This window comes from Nerophis ophidion, linkage group LG06, assembly GCF_033978795.1.
Source record: "Nerophis ophidion isolate RoL-2023_Sa linkage group LG06, RoL_Noph_v1.0, whole genome shotgun sequence".
In the NCBI taxonomy this organism is placed as follows: Eukaryota; Metazoa; Chordata; class Actinopteri; order Syngnathiformes; family Syngnathidae; genus Nerophis; species Nerophis ophidion.
This window is the reverse complement of record NC_084616.1, coordinates 16,033,379-16,054,137: the sequence shown is the minus strand read 5'-3', so window position 1 is coordinate 16,054,137 and position 20,759 is coordinate 16,033,379. Positions and strand designations below refer to the sequence as shown.

General features: G+C 40.5%; 1 protein-coding gene across 1 annotated transcript; it reads right to left on the bottom strand.

Moving 5' to 3' along the window:
- Positions 1–1,066: 1,066 nt before the first annotated feature.
- Positions 1,067–15,857, bottom strand: LOC133554265 (ADP-ribosylation factor-like protein 8A). Its single transcript, XM_061902778.1, has 7 exons — positions 15,445–15,857; positions 4,911–4,991; positions 4,762–4,835; positions 4,597–4,690; positions 4,448–4,515; positions 4,318–4,388; positions 1,067–1,991 (listed from the first exon to the last, which is right to left on the bottom strand). The coding sequence occupies exons 1-7, from the start codon at positions 15,565–15,567 to the stop codon at positions 1,939–1,941; spliced, it is 564 nt and encodes a 187-aa protein (XP_061758762.1). The 5' UTR covers positions 15,568–15,857; the 3' UTR covers positions 1,067–1,938.
- Positions 15,858–20,759: the final 4,902 nt, after the last annotated feature.

Here is a 20,759-nt window from a genome sequence, read left to right as displayed (position 1 = left end):
TGTTAATAGCGAGATAACATGCTAATTTTCTTAGCTTATTTTGCAGGTTTAGATGCAAGAGTCTGAATTTTATTTTTTATTTTTTGTCATGAAAAAGGGAGTTTTTTGGGGGGTTGGTGCACTAATTGTAAGTGTATCTTGTGTTTTTTAAGTTGATTTAATAAAAAAAAATTATAAAAAAAATTTCTGCGGCCCGGTGTTTGGCGACCACCGATGTATAGCATGATAGCAACTTAACACAGGGTAATAAAACTGACTCTTGCATGTACACCTGCAAAATAAGCTAAAAAAAAAAAAGTTAGCACGCTGTTAATAGCGAGATAACATGCTAATTTTTTTAGCTTATTTTGCAGGTGTAGATGCAAGAGTCAGAATTGTATTTTATTTTATTTTTGTCATGAAAAAGGGAGGGTTTTTTTGGGTTGGTGCACTAATTGTAAGTCTATCTTCTGTTTTTTATGTTGATTTAGTTAAAAAAAATAAAAAAATAAAACATTTTAAATTATAAAAAATTCTTCTGCGGCCCGGTGGTTGGGGACTACTGATATATAGCATGATAGCAACTTAACACCAAGTAATAAAACTGACTCTTGTATGTACACCTGACTCTTGCATGTACAGCTGAAAAAAAAAAAAGTTAGCCCGCTGTTATTAGCGAGATAACATGCTAACTTTTTTAGCTTATTTTGCAGGTGTAGATGCAAGAGTCAGAATTTTATTTTATTTTTTTGTCATGAAAAAGGGAGTTTTTGTAAGTGTATCTTGGGTTTTTTAAGTTGATTTGATAAAAAAAATAAATGATAAAAAATTCTTCTGCGGCCCGGTGGTTGGGGACCACGTGATAACATTAGCATGATAACAACTTCACACCAAGTAATAAAACTGCATGTACACCTGCAAAATGAGCTAAAAAGGTTAGCATGCTAACAAGATAGCTTCAAGCATGACTCTTCCATCCATTTTCTACCGCTTGTCCCTTTTTGGGAGTATAAAAAACTACACAGTAGGATTTGACGGCGTCAAAGCCAAGTGCATGCTGGGAAAAGAGAAGAAAAAACATAACAGCTTTGAAGTTTTCACATTGTTTTTTTTTTTAATTTCTCCTCACATTTGACTTGGGTTCCTCAGTGACGTCATAAAAGTCTTTTTATGTTCTTCTCACCAAAATAAAAGCCCACAGACAAAAAACCGACACGGTGCTCGTCGAGGTTGGCTTTGTTGACAAAAGCGACGACGGAGCAGAAAACTTCCCGTGGCATTTTTATTTTTTTATTTTACTCTTTCTTGGTGAAAGTAACTTTTTAAAAATGGCCAAAGAAGATGGATGGGATTTATAAATAATCTGATTTCCACATAAATAGCTTCCCGGACAGGAAGTAGCGAGACAATAAAGATACAAATCAACATAAAAAGCTGTTAGATTATTAACATTTTTTTTTTCTTATCTTACAAAAAAGAAGAATTAACAGTGCAATAAAAACGTTTCTTTTCAAACGCGCCGACCCGAAGGTGGCGAGCGGGAAGGAAACATCCAGAAAGAAACGAGAGGAGGAAGAGGAGGTGAGGGTGGGCGATGAAGATGGACGGATGAGGTGATGAAGGTCGTCACCATGACGACACACTTCTTTATAAAAACTTCAGATAGGTAAATACAATTAGTTCTTTGCTAATTAGCTGTTTGATGGCCTCTATCTTCAAACGTACGCAATGTTTACAAAGTGTGTGGGGGCGGAGCCAGACAACTAAAGCACCGCCCCCATGAAAAAAAAAAAAAAAAACACTTCAATCCGGCGACCAATCAGAGCAGGGCACACGATGGCGAGGGTGGTTTGTGGACCATGTAAACAAACAGAAGACATGAGGGGGAGGGGCATGTTCATGGGGGGAGTGGCTTGATCAAATGGGCGTGACTAGGCTGCTGGGGAGGCGTGTCTTATCTCAGGAACTCCTCTTGGTCCTGGAGTGTTGGATCAGCCACTGGAGGGTGATATCTGCAGCAACAGGAAACAGGAAGTCACATTTGTAAACAGGAAGTCACAAGTAAACAGGAAGTCACAAGTAAATAGGAAGTCACAAGTACACAGGAATACATGAGTAAACAGGAAGTCATAAGTACCCAGGAAGTAATGAGTAAACAGGAAGTCTAAGGAACACAGAAAGTAATTAGCAAACAGGAATACATAAATAAAAAGGAAGTCTCAGGGGGAGTGACAAGTACACGGGAAGTAATTAGTAAGCAGGAAGTCACTAGTACACCGGAAGTAATTGGTAAACAGGAAGTCATAGTCAAAACATGAAGTCACAAGTACACCGGAAGTAATTAGTAAACAGGAAGTCAACGGTTAACATGAAGTCACCGGTAAACAGGAAGTAATTAGTAAACACAAAGTCCACAGAAAGTGATTAGTAAACAGGAAGTTACAAGTACACAGTAAGTTATCAGTATACAAGAAGTCACAAGTACACCGGAAGTGATTAGTAAATAGGAAGTCACAAGTACACCGGAAGTAATGAGTAAACAGGAAGTCACCGGTAAACAAAAAGTCACCGGTAAACAAGAAGTCACAAGTACACAGGGAGTAATTAAGTAATTAGTAAACAAGAAGTCACGGTATTAAAGAAGGAACAGGGTACACAAGCAGTAATTAGTAAACCGAAGTCACAAGTAAACAGGAAATAATTTGTAAACAGGAAGTTCTATGTAAACAGGAAGTCACAAGTACACCGGAAGTAATAAGTAAACAGGAAGTCATAGGTAAAGAAGAACTCACAAGTACACAGGAATCGATTAGTGAACACGAAGTCATAGATAAACATGAAGTCACCGGTAAACAGGAAGTAATTAGTAAACAGGAAGTCACAAGTACACTGGAAGTAATTAGTAAACAGGAAGTCACTGGTAAACATGAATTGACAAGTACACAGGAAGTAATAAGTAAACAGGAAGTCGCAAGTACACTGGAAGTAATCAGTAAACACGAAGTCACTGGTAAACAATAAGTAACAAGTACACCGGAAGTCATTAGTAAACACAAAGTCATAGGTAAACATGAAGTCACAAGTGCACAGGAAGTAATTAGTAAACAAAGTCATAGGTAAACATGAAGTCACCGGTAAACAGGATGTCACAAGTACACAGGAAGTAATTAGTCAACAGGAACTCACGAGTACATGGGAAGTAATTAGTAAACAGGAAGTAATTAGTGAACAGGAAGTCACAAGTACACAGGAAGTAATTAGTAAACACAAAGTTATAGGTAGACATGAAGTCACCGGTAAACAGGACGTCACAAGTACACAGGAAGTAATTAGTAAACAGGAAGTCACGAGTACACGGGAAGTAATTACTAAACACAAAGTCATAGGTAAACATGGAGTCACCGGTAAACAGGAAATCACAAGTGCACAGGAAGTAATTAGTAAACACAAAGTCATAGGTAAACATGAAGTCACCGGTAAACAGGAAGTCACAAGTACAAAGGAAGAAATTAGTGAACAGGAAGTCAGAGGTATACAGGAAGTAATTAGTAAACAGGAAGTCACAAGCACACAGGAAGTAACTAGTAAACACAAAGTCATAGGTAAACATGAAGTCACCGGTAAACAGGAAGTCACAAGTGCACAGGAAGTAATTAGTAAACACAAAGTCATAGGTAAACATGAAGTCACCGATAAACAGGAAGTCACAAGTACACAGGAAGTAATTAGTAAACAGGAAGTCAGAGGTATACAGGAAGTAATCAGTAAACAGGAAGTCACAAGTACACAGGAAGTAATTAGTCAACAAGAAGTCACGAGTACACGGGAAGTAATTAGTAAACAGGAAGTCACAATTACACAGGAAGTAATTAGTAAACACAAAGTCATAGGTAAACATGAAGTCACCGGTAAACAGGACATCACAAGTACACAGGAAGTAATTAGTAAACAGGAAGTCACGAGTACACGGGAAGTAATTAGTAAACACAAAGTCATAAGTAAACATGAAGTCACCGGTAAACAGGACGTCACAAGTACACAGGAAGTAATTAGTAAACAGGAAGTCACGAGTACACAGGAAGTAATTAGTAAACAGGAAGTAATTAGTAAACAGGAAGTCACAAGTACACGGGAAGTAATTAGTAAACACAAAGTCATAGGTAAACATGAAGTCACCGGTAAACAGGACGTCACAAGTACACAGGAAGTAATTAGTAAACAGGAAGTCACAAGTACACAGGAAGTAATTAGTAAACAGGAAGTCACGAGTACACGGGCAGTCACAAGTACACAGGAAGTAATGAGTAAAGAGGAAGTCCCAGGTGGTGTGTGTGTTACCGATGTTGTCCTTCTCCTTGCAGGAAATGGAGTAGCAGCAGATCTCTCTGTCCTGGATGGCTGACAGGTTCCTAGGAAACAAAACAGAATCAGGAACCGCAGGAGGTGGTTTGGGGCTCGTTGAACTCACATCCTCTCAATCAGCTCCTTCTCGTCCAGAGCGCCTGGCAGGTCCCGCTTGTTCCCCAGGACCAGAACCTGAAGACAGCAGGTGACAGCTGCCAATCACTGCTGACGCTAATATTGAGACTTAAGTACGTGGCTTAGCGGCGCACTCACAGGAATGCCCTGCAGCTGAGGCTTGTCCAGCAGGTTGTGGAGTTCGTTCTTGGACGCCTCGATCTTCTCCGGGTCGGCGGCGTCCACCATGTAGCTGCAAACACAAGCGTGAGAGGGGTGTGGCCGCACCAGGCAGGTGTCGGGAGCGACGGGCGGGACACTCACACGATGGCGCTGACGCCTCGGCAGTAACGCTCCCACATGCTCCTGAAGCGAGGCTGCCCGCCGATGTCCCACAGCTGTGCACACAACAGGACTTGTTACCATGGCGACGTGCTAATGGTGAGGTCATGGTGAGAGAGAGAGGAGCCCACCTTGATGGTGACGTTGCCTTTAGTGATTTTCCTCATGTTGAATCCCACCGTGGGAATCATGTCTTCGCTGAACTGGCCAGACTGGACACACAATAATCAATAATCAATCAACAGCTGCTCCCAACTTAAAATACATCTTCCTTGTAGACTAGGGCCGGTCAAAGTCTGGCCCACTGATCTTTTTTCCCCACGAACCATGAGCAAATTATGCAAATGTTTTTTTCAATAGATAAAAAAATGGAATAAAACGTAAAATACCAATTAAAAGTTGCAATAATGACCCCAATCACACAAAGCTGCCGCCTGGGCTGTTTTTGTTCTTTGAAACTGTTGTTGCTCAAAACATGATAATATATCAAAATCAATGTTGTTATGAATCATTGACCTTGTCAAGGCTCCAACAACAATAAAAGAAAGTTAAATTATAATAAATCTATTTGTGACAGCATGAGACAAAGTTATGATAAGTTTCACTCTGGCAATTCATAACACAGGATTGTGGTGCGTTCAAGGACAGCAGTGTTGAGAAGAATATATATATATATATATACACACACACACACACACACATATACGCATATATAGACACATATCAGTGTTTCCCCCAGAAAATGTGTTAGTTAAGGTGGTGTCCCGCCCTGTCGCCCTCACCCAAACAGGCGGACGGGGAAGGGTGTAAGGAACAGTGTAATTTGGCCTGTCGCCACCATCACGTCTCCCATCTCATCGCTGCCTGGGGGAGGGCAATAAACAACAGACAGTGGTGAAGTAGGCCGGCTTCGTCGCGTGTAGAAGCCTACAATTTTTGGTTGTGTTTTCCGCTCCGTATGCTGAATGGCAGTATACGATATGTATCTCAATATTTTTTCCGTAAAGTAAAAACCAAACACAAAACAGTGCTAGTTACCTGAGATACCATGTCATTATTTTGACTTAGTATATATTGACTTACTAAGACGAAATAATGACTTAAGTCACGTGATGCAGAGACAGAAACTCTTCATTTAACATAATGTCCTTTTTTGCTGCTTCAACACAGAAAAAGGTCAAGTGAAATAACGTAGTTGTTAACAGTAGGTCAATAATGCTTGTCTTTCTCTCAGACAGACAGGGCTTTGCTGTCCATTACAATAGCTAACGTTACACTAAAAGCTAATTAGCCTTCACCTCAAGGACTGCAAGCTAGCTGAACTGCTGCTTATATTTCTAGAACGTCAACGGGCTCATAGTGACGTTACTAGTAGTTGACTTTGAGGTGTTTATTATGAGGAGAGTCCGCTGCATTATGCTCACCTGCTAAACACCTTTCTGCTAACCCACACAGTCTCTCCTCTCTGCCTGCCTCTGCCGTGAGACATGACTCCATGCGCTCTGAATACTCACTGCTGATTGGCTGTTACATGCGCTTTGAATACACACTGCTGGTTGGCTGTTACCGCTCTACGTGTAACCAATCAGATGTTTGTGTGGGAGGGACAATGCTGGGTGCTGCAGAGACATACTGACAGAGGCAGAGGCAGTATGAAACGTAGCCGCTTGTTAAGACTTTAGTTTAGCACCAAATGATAATATAACTACATTTAATAAAGTCAAATACAAATAAGGCAACAAGAGAAGTATCCTACACTTCTCGTTTGTAAAGTAAATCTGAACAGCCCATATGGGCATCTACATCTACTATATAATTTGCCTGGGAAGCTGGACAGAACACAAAAAAAAACAGAGCGGGGGTGTATAAAATAGTCAGGAAGTGTCATTGATGCAAAGGATTCTGGGTATTTGTTGTGTTGCGTTTATGTTGTGTTACTGGAAGGATGTTCTCCCGAAATGTGTTTGTCATTCTTGTTTGGTGTGGCTTCACAACGTGGCTCATATTACTAAGAGTGTTAAAATTGTTTATAACACAACCATTAGTGTACTCTGTGTCACCCAGTATGCCTTGCAGTCGTGTGCGTGTGTCCGCGGAAGCCACACACAACATGATGCTGGACTGACAAGCAGATAGTACATGCTGTAGAAGGCGACAAAGCCCATGGCTTCATAGCACGCCCTAATACTTAATAACTGGGTGACTGCCGGCAGTCATTCAGGAGAATGTTTGCGTCTCCTATTGTCTTCTTCGCTTTGTGACACGGGTCTTAAATGGCTCTTTCAATGGTAAAGGATACCGATCCCTGAACCATGTATATCAAATATTTCCGAATAGTTCAACCGCCACCCGTCCGAGTCTAATTAAAATTTATTTTTTTGTCATGTCACCCGCCCGACCGGTGGACTCCACGGATGAGACCGCAAGCCGCGCATCTCTAATACGCATATATACACACATACGAATATATACATGCATATATATACATGCGTATATACATACATATATACCCATATATACATACATATATACCCATATATACATACATAGATACGCACACACGCACTTACACACATTCACTGCCCTCCAAAAGTATTGAAACAGTGAGTCCAATCTGTTTATTTTTGTAGTAGACTGAAAACATTTGGGTTTGCCATCAAAAGATGGATATGGGACAAGAGATCAACATTTCAGCTTTTATTTCCAGGAATTTGCATCTGGATCTGATACACAACTTAGAAGACCGCACCTTTTGTTTGAACCTGGGACGGCGTGGCGCAGTGGGGAGAGTGGCCGTGCGCAACCCGAGCGTCCCTGGTTCAATTCCCACCTAGTACCAACCTCGTCACGTCCGTTGTGTCCTGAGCAAGTCACTTCACCCTTGCTCCTGATGGGTGCTGGTTGGCGCCTTGCATGGCAGCTCCCTCCATCAGTGTGTGAATGTGTGCGTGAATGGGTAAATGTGGAAGTAGTGTCAAAGCGCTTTGAGTACCTTGAAGGTAGAAAAGCGCTATACAAGTACAACCCATTTATGTTAGCTTTTGTATGTATGTTTCAAGGTATACACCTCAAAGTCTTATATTTTTTAACTTGAAACATGCTAACTGTTAGCATGCTGACATTATCATGTTAGCTTGTGTATATATTTTGGAGTCATTAATTTTGGTACTTGACACATGTGTACTGTTAGCATGCTAACGTTAACGTCTTAGCTTTTGTGTACATTTTTGAAAGTATACACCTACACTTGACGCATCCTAACTGTTAGCACGCTAACATTATCATGTCAGCTCGTGTATATATTTTTGAAGGTATACACCTCAGAATCGTACATTTTGGTACTTGCCGCATGTGTACTGTTAGCATGCTAACGTTAACGTCTTAGCTTTTGTATACATTTTTGAAAGTATACACCTACACTTGACGCATGCTAACTGTTATTATTTATTATAACCTACACATTATTCACAAGAGCAAAAGTCCTGTTGCCCAGGTGTCTCACAATGACATTGATTATTCAAACAATAAATAGCACGGAATGTCTGAGCTCAGTTTCAGATTGGGTAGAATAGGTTTTGCCTGTGCAGACTGCATTTAGAGGTGGAACCAACATGAAAAGCAGAGATCTGTCTATGGGTGGGAAAAAAAGCAATTGTGAATCCGAGAGAAGATGGACAATCAATCAAACATTGGCCATAGCCAGTACAACCGTTTGGAATGTCTTCAAGAAGAAATAAACAACTGGTGTACTAAGCAAGAGATGTGGAACAGGTAGACTAAGAAAACCATCAGCAGTTGATAACAGATACTACTGTTGGTGACATCAGCAACAACCTCCAGAGGGCAGGAGTGAAGGTATCATAGAAGACTTCATGAACAGAAGTACAGAGGCTACACCAGAAGATGCAAACCACTTATTAGCAAGAAGAATAGGAAGGCCAGGCTGGAATTTTCCAAAAGGTACAGAGATGAGCCTCCAAAATTCTGGGGAGAAGATTTATGGACTGATGAGACAAAGATGAACTTCTTCCAAAGTGATGGAAAGGCAAAAGTTTGGAGAAAGAAAGGATTTGCTGATGGTCCCAAACATACAAGCTCCTCTGTGAAACAGGGCGGAGGTGATGTCATGGCTTCTTCTGGGACGTCACCTTCATTGAAGATGGCAGCAGCAAAATGAACTCAGAAGTAGGGATGATGTTCGTTAAGAAATGATGGATGTCGATGCCATTATCGAATCCTCTAATCCCGGGGTGTCAAACTCAAATACAGAGTGGGCCAAAATTTAAAACTGAACAAAGCCGCGGGCCGAGGTTGAACAAATTAACCCTTTAATAGGGACCCAAACAAGTTTTGCATTGAATATTGACCAAACAAGACTTATATAACTTTATAGTGACATACAAAATACAGTTTTAAATAATAATAATTAAAAAATATCAATGGCATATCAAATAAAATAAAAACACAAATTTAATGCCTTTTTTCGGCGGCGGGGTTTGGTGGTAGCGGGGGTGTATATTGTAGCGTCCCGGAAGAGTTAGTGATGCAAGGGGTTCTGGGTATTTGTCCCGTTGTGTTTATGTTGTGTTACGGTTTGGATGTTCTCCCGAAATGTGTTTGTCATTCTTGTTTGCTGTGGGTTCACAGTGTGGCGCATATTTGTAACAGTGTTATTAACCTTGTTTATACGGCCACCCTCAGTGTGACCTCTATGGCTGTTGATCAAGTATGCCTTTCATACACTTGTGTGTGTGTGTATGAGCCACATATTTTATGTATATTACGGCCCGCCCCCAATATTATTGTCCGGGTGGAAATCGGGAGAAATTCGGGAGGGTCACTGAACTTCGGGAGTCTCCTGGGAAAATTGGGAGGGTTGACGAGTATGAGTATTAGCGGTGAATGTGGTGTTACAGCGGCGGGCCAGCTCTAATGTTAATTTGATATTGCCTCAAGGGCCAAATGAAATTACACGGCGGGCCAAATTTGGCCCGCGGGCCAGAGTTTGACACCATGCTCTAATCGAACTGATTCCTTATCGAATCCAGATAAGTTGTTGTGTGTGGACTGAGTTCCAAAAGCCGTAGATGTTATGTGGCCAGCACGCTGTTTAAATGAATAAATAAAATATCAAGATATATATCGTGTATCGTGTCATGGCCTAAAAATATCGAGATATTAATAAAAGGCCATATCGCCCAGCCCTAACCGAGGCCCTTCCAGGTCCCTAAGTCCGTCTCGTCTTGATTACTGTAAAGTATTATATTTGGGCCTCCCTATGTCTAGCATTAAAAGATTAGTTTGTACAAAATGCGGCTGCTAGACTTTTGACAAGAACCAGTAAGTTTGACAAGAACCAGTAAGTTTGATCATATTACGCCTATACATATATACCTATTAGAGATGCGCGGTTTGCGGTCTCATCCGCGGAGTCCGCGGATAAACCTCGGGTCAGGCGGGTGACATGACAAAAAAATATATTTTAATTCGATTCGGGCGGGTGGCGGTTGAACCATCCGGAAATATTTGGTATACATGGTTCTGAGGTCAGTATCGTTTGCCATTCAAAGAGCCATTTAAGACCCGTGTCACAAAGCGAAGAAGACAATAGGAGACACTAATATTCTCTAGAATGACTGCCGGCAGTCACCCAGATAATAAGTATTAGGGCGTGCTATGAAGCCATTGGCTTTGTCACCTACTACAACATGTACTATGTGCTTGTCAGTCCAGCATCATGTTGTGTGAGACTTACGCAGCAACACGCACACGACTGCAAGGCATACTGGGTGACACAGAGTACACTAATGGTTGTGATATAAACAATTTTAACACTCTTAGTAATATGCGCCACGCTGTGAAGCCACACCAAACAAGATTGACAAACACATTTCGGGAGAACATCCTCCCAGTAACACAACATAAACGCAACACAACAAATACCCATAATCCTTTGTATCCATGACACACCCTGACTATTTTATACACCCCGCTAGCAGCAACCCCCCACCCCCGTGCGTCGGTAAGGTGGTCGGGGTTGGGGATGCGGGGGTGTAAAATATATTCAGGAAGTGTCACTAATACAAAGGATTCTGGGTATTTGTTGTGTTGCGTTTATGTTGTGTTACTGTGAGGATGTTCTCCCGAAATGTGTTTGTCAATCTTGTTTGGTGTGGCTTCACAGCGTGGCGCATATTAGTAAGTGTTAAAGTTGTTTATATCACAACCTTCAGTGTACTCTGTATCACCCAGTATGCCTTTCAATCTTGTATGTGTGATTGAGGAAGCTGCACACAACATGTTGCTGGACTAACAATCGGTTTGTACATGTTGTTGAAGGTGTCAAAGGCAATGGCTTCACAGCACGCCCATATTGTTGTAATCAGGATGAACGGCAATTGGATATTTGCGAGAACGTTAGCAGCTCCAATTGCCTTCATTACTCTGTGAAAAAGTGTTTAAATAGCTCTGTGAGTGGTAAAGGCGGCCGACCTCTGATGTATTTAAGCGGGCGGGTGGGGTTCTGATGAAATGTTGGTTCGGGTGTACGGCGGGTGGATGACAACTTTGGTGATGCGGTTGCGGATTATATAATTGCCTATCCGTGCATCTCTAATACAGATATATATGCCTATACATGCTCACCTGCACTGGCTTCCTGTGCACTAAAGATGTGACTTTAAGATTTTACTACTTACGTATAAAATACTACACGGTCTAGCTCCATCCTATATTGCCGATTGTATTGTACCATATGTCCTGGCAAGAAATCTGCGTTCAAAGGACTCCGGCTTTTTAGTGATTCCCAGAGCCCAAAATACGACTGTGGGCTATCGAGCGTTTTCCATTCGGGCTCCAGTACTCTGGAATGCCCTCCCGGTAACAGTTAGAGATGCTACCTCAGTAGAAGCATTTAAGTTCCATCTTAAAACTCACTTGAATACTCCATCCATCCTTTTTCTACCGCTTATTCCCTTTGGAGTTGAAGGGGCGCTGTTGCCTATTTCAGCTACAATCAGGCGGAAGGCAGAGTAAACCCTAGACAAGTCGCGACTCACACCCCCCTTTTAGACCAGTTGATCTGCCGTCTCTTTTCTGCTCTACCCCCCTCTCCTGCTTGGAGAGGTTATCAGGTGACCAAAAATGAAATGCTAGCTGTTCAAAGTCGGAACCCGGGGTGGACCACTCATCTGTGCATGAGTTGGTGACGTCTGACTTGTCTACACTCAAGATGATCCCCTGCTGGCCCCACTATGGACTGGACTCTCACACTATTATGTTAGATCTACTATGGACTGGACTCTCACACTATTATGTTAGATCCCCTATGGACTGGATTTTCACACTATTATGTTAGATCCCCTATGGACTGGACTTTCACACTATTATGTTAGATCCACTATGGACTGGACTCTCACTATTATGTTATATCCACTATGGACTGGACTCTCACTATTATGTTAGATCCACTATGGACTGGACTCTCACTATTATGTTAGATCCACTATGGACTGGACTCTCACAATATTATGGTAAATCCACTATGGACTGGACTCTCACACTATTACGTTAGATCCACTATGGACTGGACTCTCCCACTATTATGTTAGATCCACTATGGACTAGACTCTCACAATATTATGTTAGATCCACTATGGACTGGACTCTCACACTATTATGTTAGATCCACTATGGACTGGATTCTCACTATTATGTTAGATCCACTATGGACTGGACTCTAACAATATTATGTTAGATCCACTATGGACTGGACTCTCACACTACTATGTTAGATCCACCATGGACTGGACTCTCACACTACTATGTTAGATCCACCATGGACTGGACTCTCACACTACTATGTTAGATCCATTATGGACTGGACTCTCACTATTATGTTAGATCCACTATGGACTGGACTCTCACCATCATGTTAGATCCACTATGGACTGGACTCTCACTATTATGTTAGATCCACTATGGACTGGACTCTCACTATTATGTTAGATCCACTATGGACTGGACTCTCACTATTATGTTAGATCCACTATGGACTGGACTCTCACAATATTATGGTAAATCCACTATGGACTGGACTCTCACACTATTACGTTAGATCCACTATGGACTGGACTCTCCCACTATTATGTTAGATCCACTATGGACTAGACTCTCACAATATTATGTTAGATCCACTATGGACTGGACTCTCACACTATTATGTTAGATCCACTATGGACTGGATTCTCACTATTATGTTGGATCCACTATGGACTGGACTCTAACAATATTATGTTAGATCCACTATGGACTGGACTCTCACACTACTATGTTAGATCCACCATGGACTGGACTCTCACACTACTATGTTAGATCCACCATGGACTGGACTCTCACACTACTATGTTAGATCCACTATGGACTGGACTCTCACACTATTATGTTAGATCCACTATGGACTGGACTCTCCCACTATTATGTTAGATCCACTATGGACTGGACTCTCCCACTATTATGTTAGATTGACTATGGACTGGACTCTCACACTACTATGTTAGATCCACTATGGACTGGACTCTCACACTATTATGTTAGATCCACTATGGACTGGACTCTCACACTACTATATTAGATGCACTATGGACTGGACTCTCACACTATTATGTTAGATCCACTATGGACTGGACTCTCACAATGTTATGTTGAATCCACTATGGACTGGACTCTCACACTATTATGTTAGATCCACTATGGACTGGACTCTCACACTATTATGTTGATCCACTATGGACTGGACTCTCACACTATTACGTTAGATCCACTATGGACTGGAGGGAGGGTGGTATTTAGGGCACGTCCGACCGATAGTAGGCCACGGGGAAGACCCAAGACACGTTGGGAAGACTATGTCACCCGGCTGGCCTGGGAACGCCTCGGGATCCCCCGGGAAGAGCTGGAAGAAGTGGCTGGGGAGAGGAAAGTCTCGGCGTCCCTGCTTAGGCTACTTCCCCCGCGATCCGACCTCGGACAAGCGGAAGAAGATGGATGGATGGATGGCACTCCACGTCCATTGCACCAGTCCCCTCCGAGGTTTCTCATCGTCATCCCATCGGGTTGAATTTTTCCTTGCCTTGATGTGGGATCTGAGCCGAGGATGTCGTCGTAGCTTGTGCAGCCCTTTGAGATGCTCAAGACTTAGGGCTTTATAAATGAACTTTGATTGATTGAATGACCAAACTTAAGCGGTAGCCTGATGGTTAAAGGCCTACTGAAACCCACTACTACCGACCACGCAGTCTGATAGTTTATATATCGATGATGAAATATTATCATTGCAACACATGCCAATACGGCCTTTTTAGTTTACTAAATTGCAATTTTAAATTTCCCGCGGAGTTTCTTGTTGAAAACGCCGCGGAAGGATGACGCGTGCGAGTGACGTCTCGGGTTGTAGCGGACATATTAGCCCAGCACCACACACGACTAAAAGTCGACTCTTTTCATCACATAATCACACAGTAATTTGGACATCTGTGCTGCTGAATCTTTTGCAATTTGTTCAATTAATAATGGAGACGTCAAAGAAGAATGCTGTTGGTGGAAAGCGGTGGATTGCAGCTGCCTTCAGCACCGAAACACAGCCTGTGTTTCTTTGTTTGTTGTGAAGCTTTAACACAGAGCTGTCAAGCGAACATGATTCTCTACGTCAACCAGCAAGTTTTTGGATGGGAAAATTGTGATATTAAGTCGGCTCTTACCGGAGACTTCAGTGGATTATGGGACTTCCTCCTGCAGCTCACAAAGGCAGCTGTGATCTTGGCTCCTCCATCGGCTTCTCTGAGAGACACTGGCGTTCACCGCAGCCACCCGACTTTCAGGTATGACTTTACAATCTCACTAAAGCACTATTAAAACAATAAGCATATAAGCGATCTTCCAGAATTATCCTAGTAAACGTGTCTAATTACATCTGAAACGGTCCCACTGGTCACTTTTTTTTTGTGTGCTTCACTCTAACTTTCCTTATCCACAAATGTTTCATCCTTGCTCAAATTAATGGGTGATTGTCACTTTCTCAGTCCGAATAGCTCTTGCCGCTGGACACTCACATTATAAACAATGTGAGGAGCCCTACAACCCGTGACATCACACGCACATCGTCTGCTACTTGCGGTAAAGGCAAGGCTTTTTTATTAGCGACCAAAAGCTGCAAACTTTATCGTGGATGTTCTCTTACTAAATCCTTTCAGCAAAATTATGGCAATATCGAGAAATGATCAAGTATGACACATAGAATGGACCTGCTATCCCCGTTTAAATAAGAAAATCTCATTTCAGTAGGCCTTTAAAAATAATCGATACATTGTATTGGTTTTGAATATGAAAAATATCAAAAGACACCTCCCCCCGCATGACGTGTTGGTCACGTGACGCTGACCCGTGTTGGGGGGCGCGTGCGTCCCTTTTACGGCCCTGCTGACACCACGTGACCGCACGCCATAATTTGGCAGAAACATCTGGGCATTTGTCAAACCTCAGCAGTGGGCGGCCGGTGACGTCAGACAACGGGCGGAAGTAGACAGCGAGGAGGCTGAGGTCATCCTGGGCACAACAATGGATGCAGACAGATGCTAACAGCTGGATAGCCACATTTGGGCTTCTTACCGCTATGACGTTGACGAAGGTGGTCTTCCCGGAGTACTGCAGCCCCACCAGGGTCAGCTCCATCTCCTCCTTCCAGAAGAGCGCCTTGAACCAGTCCAGCAGTTTGTTGATGAGCGCTATCATTCTTGCTAATGCTAATGCTAATGCTAATGCTAGGCTAGCTGGCTGGCTAACGCCCCGACGATGTTTTCGCAACCCGACAAGCTGGAGAACGGCGACGGACAAGCGAAACCGCGCCGTCGGCTTTTTTCTTTTTCTTTTTTACCGCAGGGCCGAAAGGGAGAGGTCTTTTGTTCGTGCTCCGCAGCGCAAAACCCACCGCCGTCTTTATCCTGCCTTTTCGCTGCTGTTTACTAGCGAGAAGCGACGCCTTTTCCCGGCAAGACACCCCGAATGAGGCGCACTTCCGGTCGATTTTCAAAATAAAAGCCCACCCAGGAAGACCCCATTCTAAACAGAAATGGTCACAACAAGAACTAAAACTGAGCAATATTCATAGATTATCCAGCAGTTCATTGTTATTTATTCGAAACATTATTCATAACAGCTCTTTTTAGGCATTTTGGTTCTAATGCTGTTGTTCACCACTATAGTACTTGCCAACCTTGAGACCTCCGATTTCGGTAGGTGGGGGGCGTGGTCGGGGGCGTGGTTAAGAGGAGAGGTGTATATTTACCACTAGATTCATAGATTCACCAAGTCAAGTATTTTTTATCTCTCTCTCTCTCTCTCTCTCTCTCTCTCTCTCTCCATTCATTTCTACCGCTTATTCCCTTTGGGGTCGCGGGGGGCGCTGGCGCCTATCTCAGCTACAATCTGGCGGAAGGCAGTGTACACCCTGGACAAGTCGCCACCTCATTGCAGGGCCAACACAGATAGACAGACAACATTCACACACTAGGGCCAATTTAGTGTTGCCAATCAACCTATCCCCAGGTGCATGTCTTTGGAAGTGGGAGGAAGCCGGAGTACCCGGAGGGAACCCACGCATTCACAGGGAGAACATGCAAACTCCACACAGAAAGATCCCGAGCCCGGGATTGAACCCAGGACTACTCAGGACCTTCGTATTGTGTGGCAGACGCACTAACCCCTCGGCCAAAATATATATATATATATATATATATCATAAATAAAATAAATACTTGAATTTCAGTGTTCATTTATTTACACATTTACACACACATAACACTCATCCACTCATTGTTGAGGTAAGGGTTGAATTGTCCATCCTTGTTTTTCTAACCATATGCATGTACAGTAGATGGCAGTATTGTCCTGTTTAAGAGTGTCACAACATTGCTGTTTACGGCAGACGAACTGCTTTACGGTAGACGAAAACGTGACTGCTGTTGTTGCGTGTTGTCACCGCGCTGGGAGGACTTTAATGAAACTGCCTAACAATAAACCCACATGAGAAACTAAGAACTCGCCCTCGATCATCCTACAGTTATAACGTCATTGGGCAGACACGCTCTTTATACACGTCACTCAGGTCCGCATAGAGCTGGAGGGGGCGTGGCTTACAGCACCACCTGAATTTTGGGAGAAAATTTGTCCCGGGAGGTTTTCGGGAGTGGCGCTGAATTTCGGGAGTCCCCTGGAAAATCCGTGAGAGTTGGCAAGTATGGTACCAGAGCTTCAACTCAAGGTCTACTTGCATTACCACCACCAAAAACTATCCATCCATTTCCTACCGCTTGACCCTTTTGGGGTCGGGGGGGGGGGGGGGGGGGGGGTGCTGAAGCCTATCTCAGCTGCATTCGGGCGGAAGGAGGTGTACACTTGTCATTTTGGAATATTCTTCATTTAAGTGGCCTAGTGGTTAGTGTTTGCCCAAAGGTCGGTAGGTTGTGAATTCAAACCCCGGCCGAGTCAAACCAAAGACTATAAAAATGGGACCTTTTACCTCCCTGCTTGGCACTCAGCATCAAGGGTTGGAATTGGGGGTTAAATCACCAAAAAATTATTCCCGGGCGCGGCCACTGGTGCTGCTCACTGTTCCCCTCACCTCCCAGGGGGTGATCAAGGGTGATGAGTCAAATGCAGAGAATAATTTCGCCACACCTAGTGTGTGTGTGACTATCATTGGTACTTTAACTTAAATATTAGGACTACTCCCACTAAAAAAGCATTTAAGAAACATGTAAAGTAACTTTTTAGATTCAAGAGTTAATGTTTTCAGTTTGAGATTTTTTATTTTTTTTCTCTTTCCCTTTTTCCTTTCTTTTATTGTAACTGGATGAGGTGGCGACTTGTCCAGGGTGTAGCCCGTGACCCCGAAAGGGACAAGCGGTAGAAAAATGGATGGATGGATTTGTGTATGTTCTGTAACTGTATTTGTGTACTGTTATTTTTTTATTAATTATTTTGAAAATGTTATTTTCCTTTTCCTTTCTTTTATTGTAACTGGATCTGTGTATGTTCTGTAACTGTATTTTTGTACTGTTATTTTATTTGATCATTTTGAGAATGTTCTTTTGCTGTCTTATATTTGTAAGTGGAACTGTGTTTGTTCTGTAACTGTATGTGTGTACTTTTTATTTTATTGTATTATTTTGAAAACATTATTTTACTTTTTTCTTTATTGTATTTGTAACTGGATCTGTGTACTGTTATTTTATTATTTAGAGAATTGTATTTTCCTTACTTTTGATGTAACTGGATCTGTGTATGTTCTGTAACTGTACTTGTGTACTGTTATTTTATTGTATTATTTGAAGAATGTTCTGTCTTTTCCTTTTTCCTTTCTTTTATTTGTAACTGGATCTGTGTACTGATTTTTTTTATCATTTTGAAAATGTTCATTTTCTTTTCCTTTTTTTTATTGTAACTGGATCTGCGTATGTTCTGTAACTGTATTTGTGTACTGTTATTTTATTTTATTATTCTGAGATTTTTCTTTTACATTTCTTTCATTTGTAACTGGGTCTGTGAACTGGTATTTTTTTTTAAAATTATTTTGCGAATTTTCTTTTTCTTTTCCTTTCTTTTATTGTAACTGGATCTGTGTATGTTCTGTAAAAGTATTTGTGTACTGTTATTTAATGTTATTATTTTGAGAATGTTCTTTTTCTTTTCTTTTATTTGTAACCGAATCTGTGTAATGTTATTTTTTATCATTTAGAAAATTTTATTTCTGTTTTCCTTTCTTTTCTTCTTAACTGTTTGTGTGTACTGTTATTTTAGTTTATTATTTTGATAATTTTCTTTTCATTTTTCCTTTCTTTTATTGCAACTGGTTCTGCATTTATTCTGTAATTGTATTTGTGTACTGTTTTTTTTATTGTATTATTTGGAGAATTTTCTGTCTTTTTCTTTAATTTGTAACTGAATCTGTGTAAAGTTATTTTTTTATTATTATTTAGAGAATTGTATTTTTATTTTCCTTTCTTTTCTTCGTAACTGAATGTGTGTACTGTTATTTTAATTTATTATTTTGAGAAATGTATTTTCATTTTTCCTTTCTTTAATTGTAACTGGTCCTGCATTTGTTCTGTAACTGTATTTGTGTACTGTTATTTTATTGTATTATTTGGAGAATTTACTGTCTTTTCCTTTTTTTTTTTGTAACTGGATCTGTGTATTTGTATTTATTTTATTATTTTGAAAATTTTCTTTTTCTCTTCCTTTTTTTATTTGTAACTGGATTTGTGTATATTCTGGAACTGGATCTGTGTACTATTATTTTGAGAATATCATTTTCCTTTCTTTTATTGTAACTGGATCTGCGTATGTCCTGGAACTGTATTTGTGTACTGTTTTTTTATTGTATTATTTTGAGAATGTTCTTTTTCCTCTTTTATTGTAACTGGATCTACGTATGTTATATAACGGTATTTGTGTACTGTAATTATATTGTATTATTTTGAGAATGTTATTTTTCTTTTCCTTTTTTTTATTTGTAACTGGATCTGTGTATGTTCTGTAACTATTATTTTATTTTATTATTTTGAGAATTAGCTTTTTCTTTTCTTTTTTTTGTAACTGGATCTGTGTGTTATTATTTTACTTTGAACTTTTGAAAAAGACCCCAGGAAGACTAATGGGAGCCTCAATAAACAACAATAACAATAGAAAACGTTACAAAGCAATGCGTAGGGAGAGTGTTTTAAAAAAAAAATAGTGTTTTTGTTTGATTAAATCACAACGAAAGGCAAGGAGTCACATTTCCAGTTTGGGTGGGGTCGAGGCAGAAGAAGAGGGCTGATAAGGAGTGAGACGCAATACCGCCCTCTTGTGTTCGTTAGCGGCCATACACTCAATCTGAATAAACCAGCTTCCCAAAATACTATTACAAGTAGATTAAAATAGCAAAGTGGTGAAATGTAACGAGAAAGGGTTGCAATGTTGACTCTAATGACACAAAACTGCAATGCAGGATGTTTTTGCTTTAAAATGGTCACTGCTCAAATGAATCAAAATCAATGTTGTTATGAATGATTGACATATTGAAGACTCCAATTACTACACATCAAAGATTAAACTTTTAAATAGTTTTTTTTTGAAAATTTTAGTAATATTATTAGTTTTAGAGGATTAAGGCTAACATTTAAAGTAAAAACATACATATATATATATATATATGTGTGAATATTTTTTTTATACCACTTTAATGAGTGGGCCCTTAAGGAACTTTAAGACTTTTTGTGGGATTTTTTATTTATTTCATTGCTCCAAAAATAAGGAATTTGAATCAATGTTGTTTTGAATTATTGACTCATGTAAGACTCCAATTACTTCACATCAAATATTCCACTTTGAATTTTTTTGCGGGGAAGATATTCTATTTTGTGTTTTTGCCATTAAAAAGAACAGGCATTTGACAAAAAGGGTATTAAACATGAAAAAAAATGATATCGACAAATAGACCTGAAGTCGATCTCGAGATTTAAGCATTGAAACATAAAAACACACACACATATATATATATATATATATATGCATATATATATATATATATATATATATATATATGCATATATATATGCATATATATATATATATATATATGCATATATATATGTATATATATATATATATATATGCATATATATATATATATATATATATATACACATATATATATGCATATATATACATATATATACACACACACACACACACATATATACACATATACACACATATATATATACACACATATATATATATAAACATATATACATATGTATATATACACACATATATATATACATTGTAGCTGAGATAGGCGCCAGCGCCCCCCGCGACCCCGAAAGGGAATAAGCGGTAGAAAATGGATGGATGGATGGATATATATACACACATATATA

Bases quoted from the DNA above. Each gene is read 5' to 3' on its own strand.
- LOC133554265 (XM_061902778.1), bottom strand. From the start codon at position 15,567: ATGATAGCGCTCATCAACAAACTGCTGGACTGGTTCAAGGCGCTCTTC. The intron at 4,691-4,761 runs GTGAGTGTCCCG...TTGTGTTTGCAG, and splicing joins CGAGGCGTCAGCGCCATCGT to CTACATGGTGGACGCCGCCG. The intron at 4,389-4,447 runs GTGAGTTCAACG...TTTGTTTCCTAG, and splicing joins AAGGAGCTGATTGAGAGGAT to GAACCTGTCAGCCATCCAGG.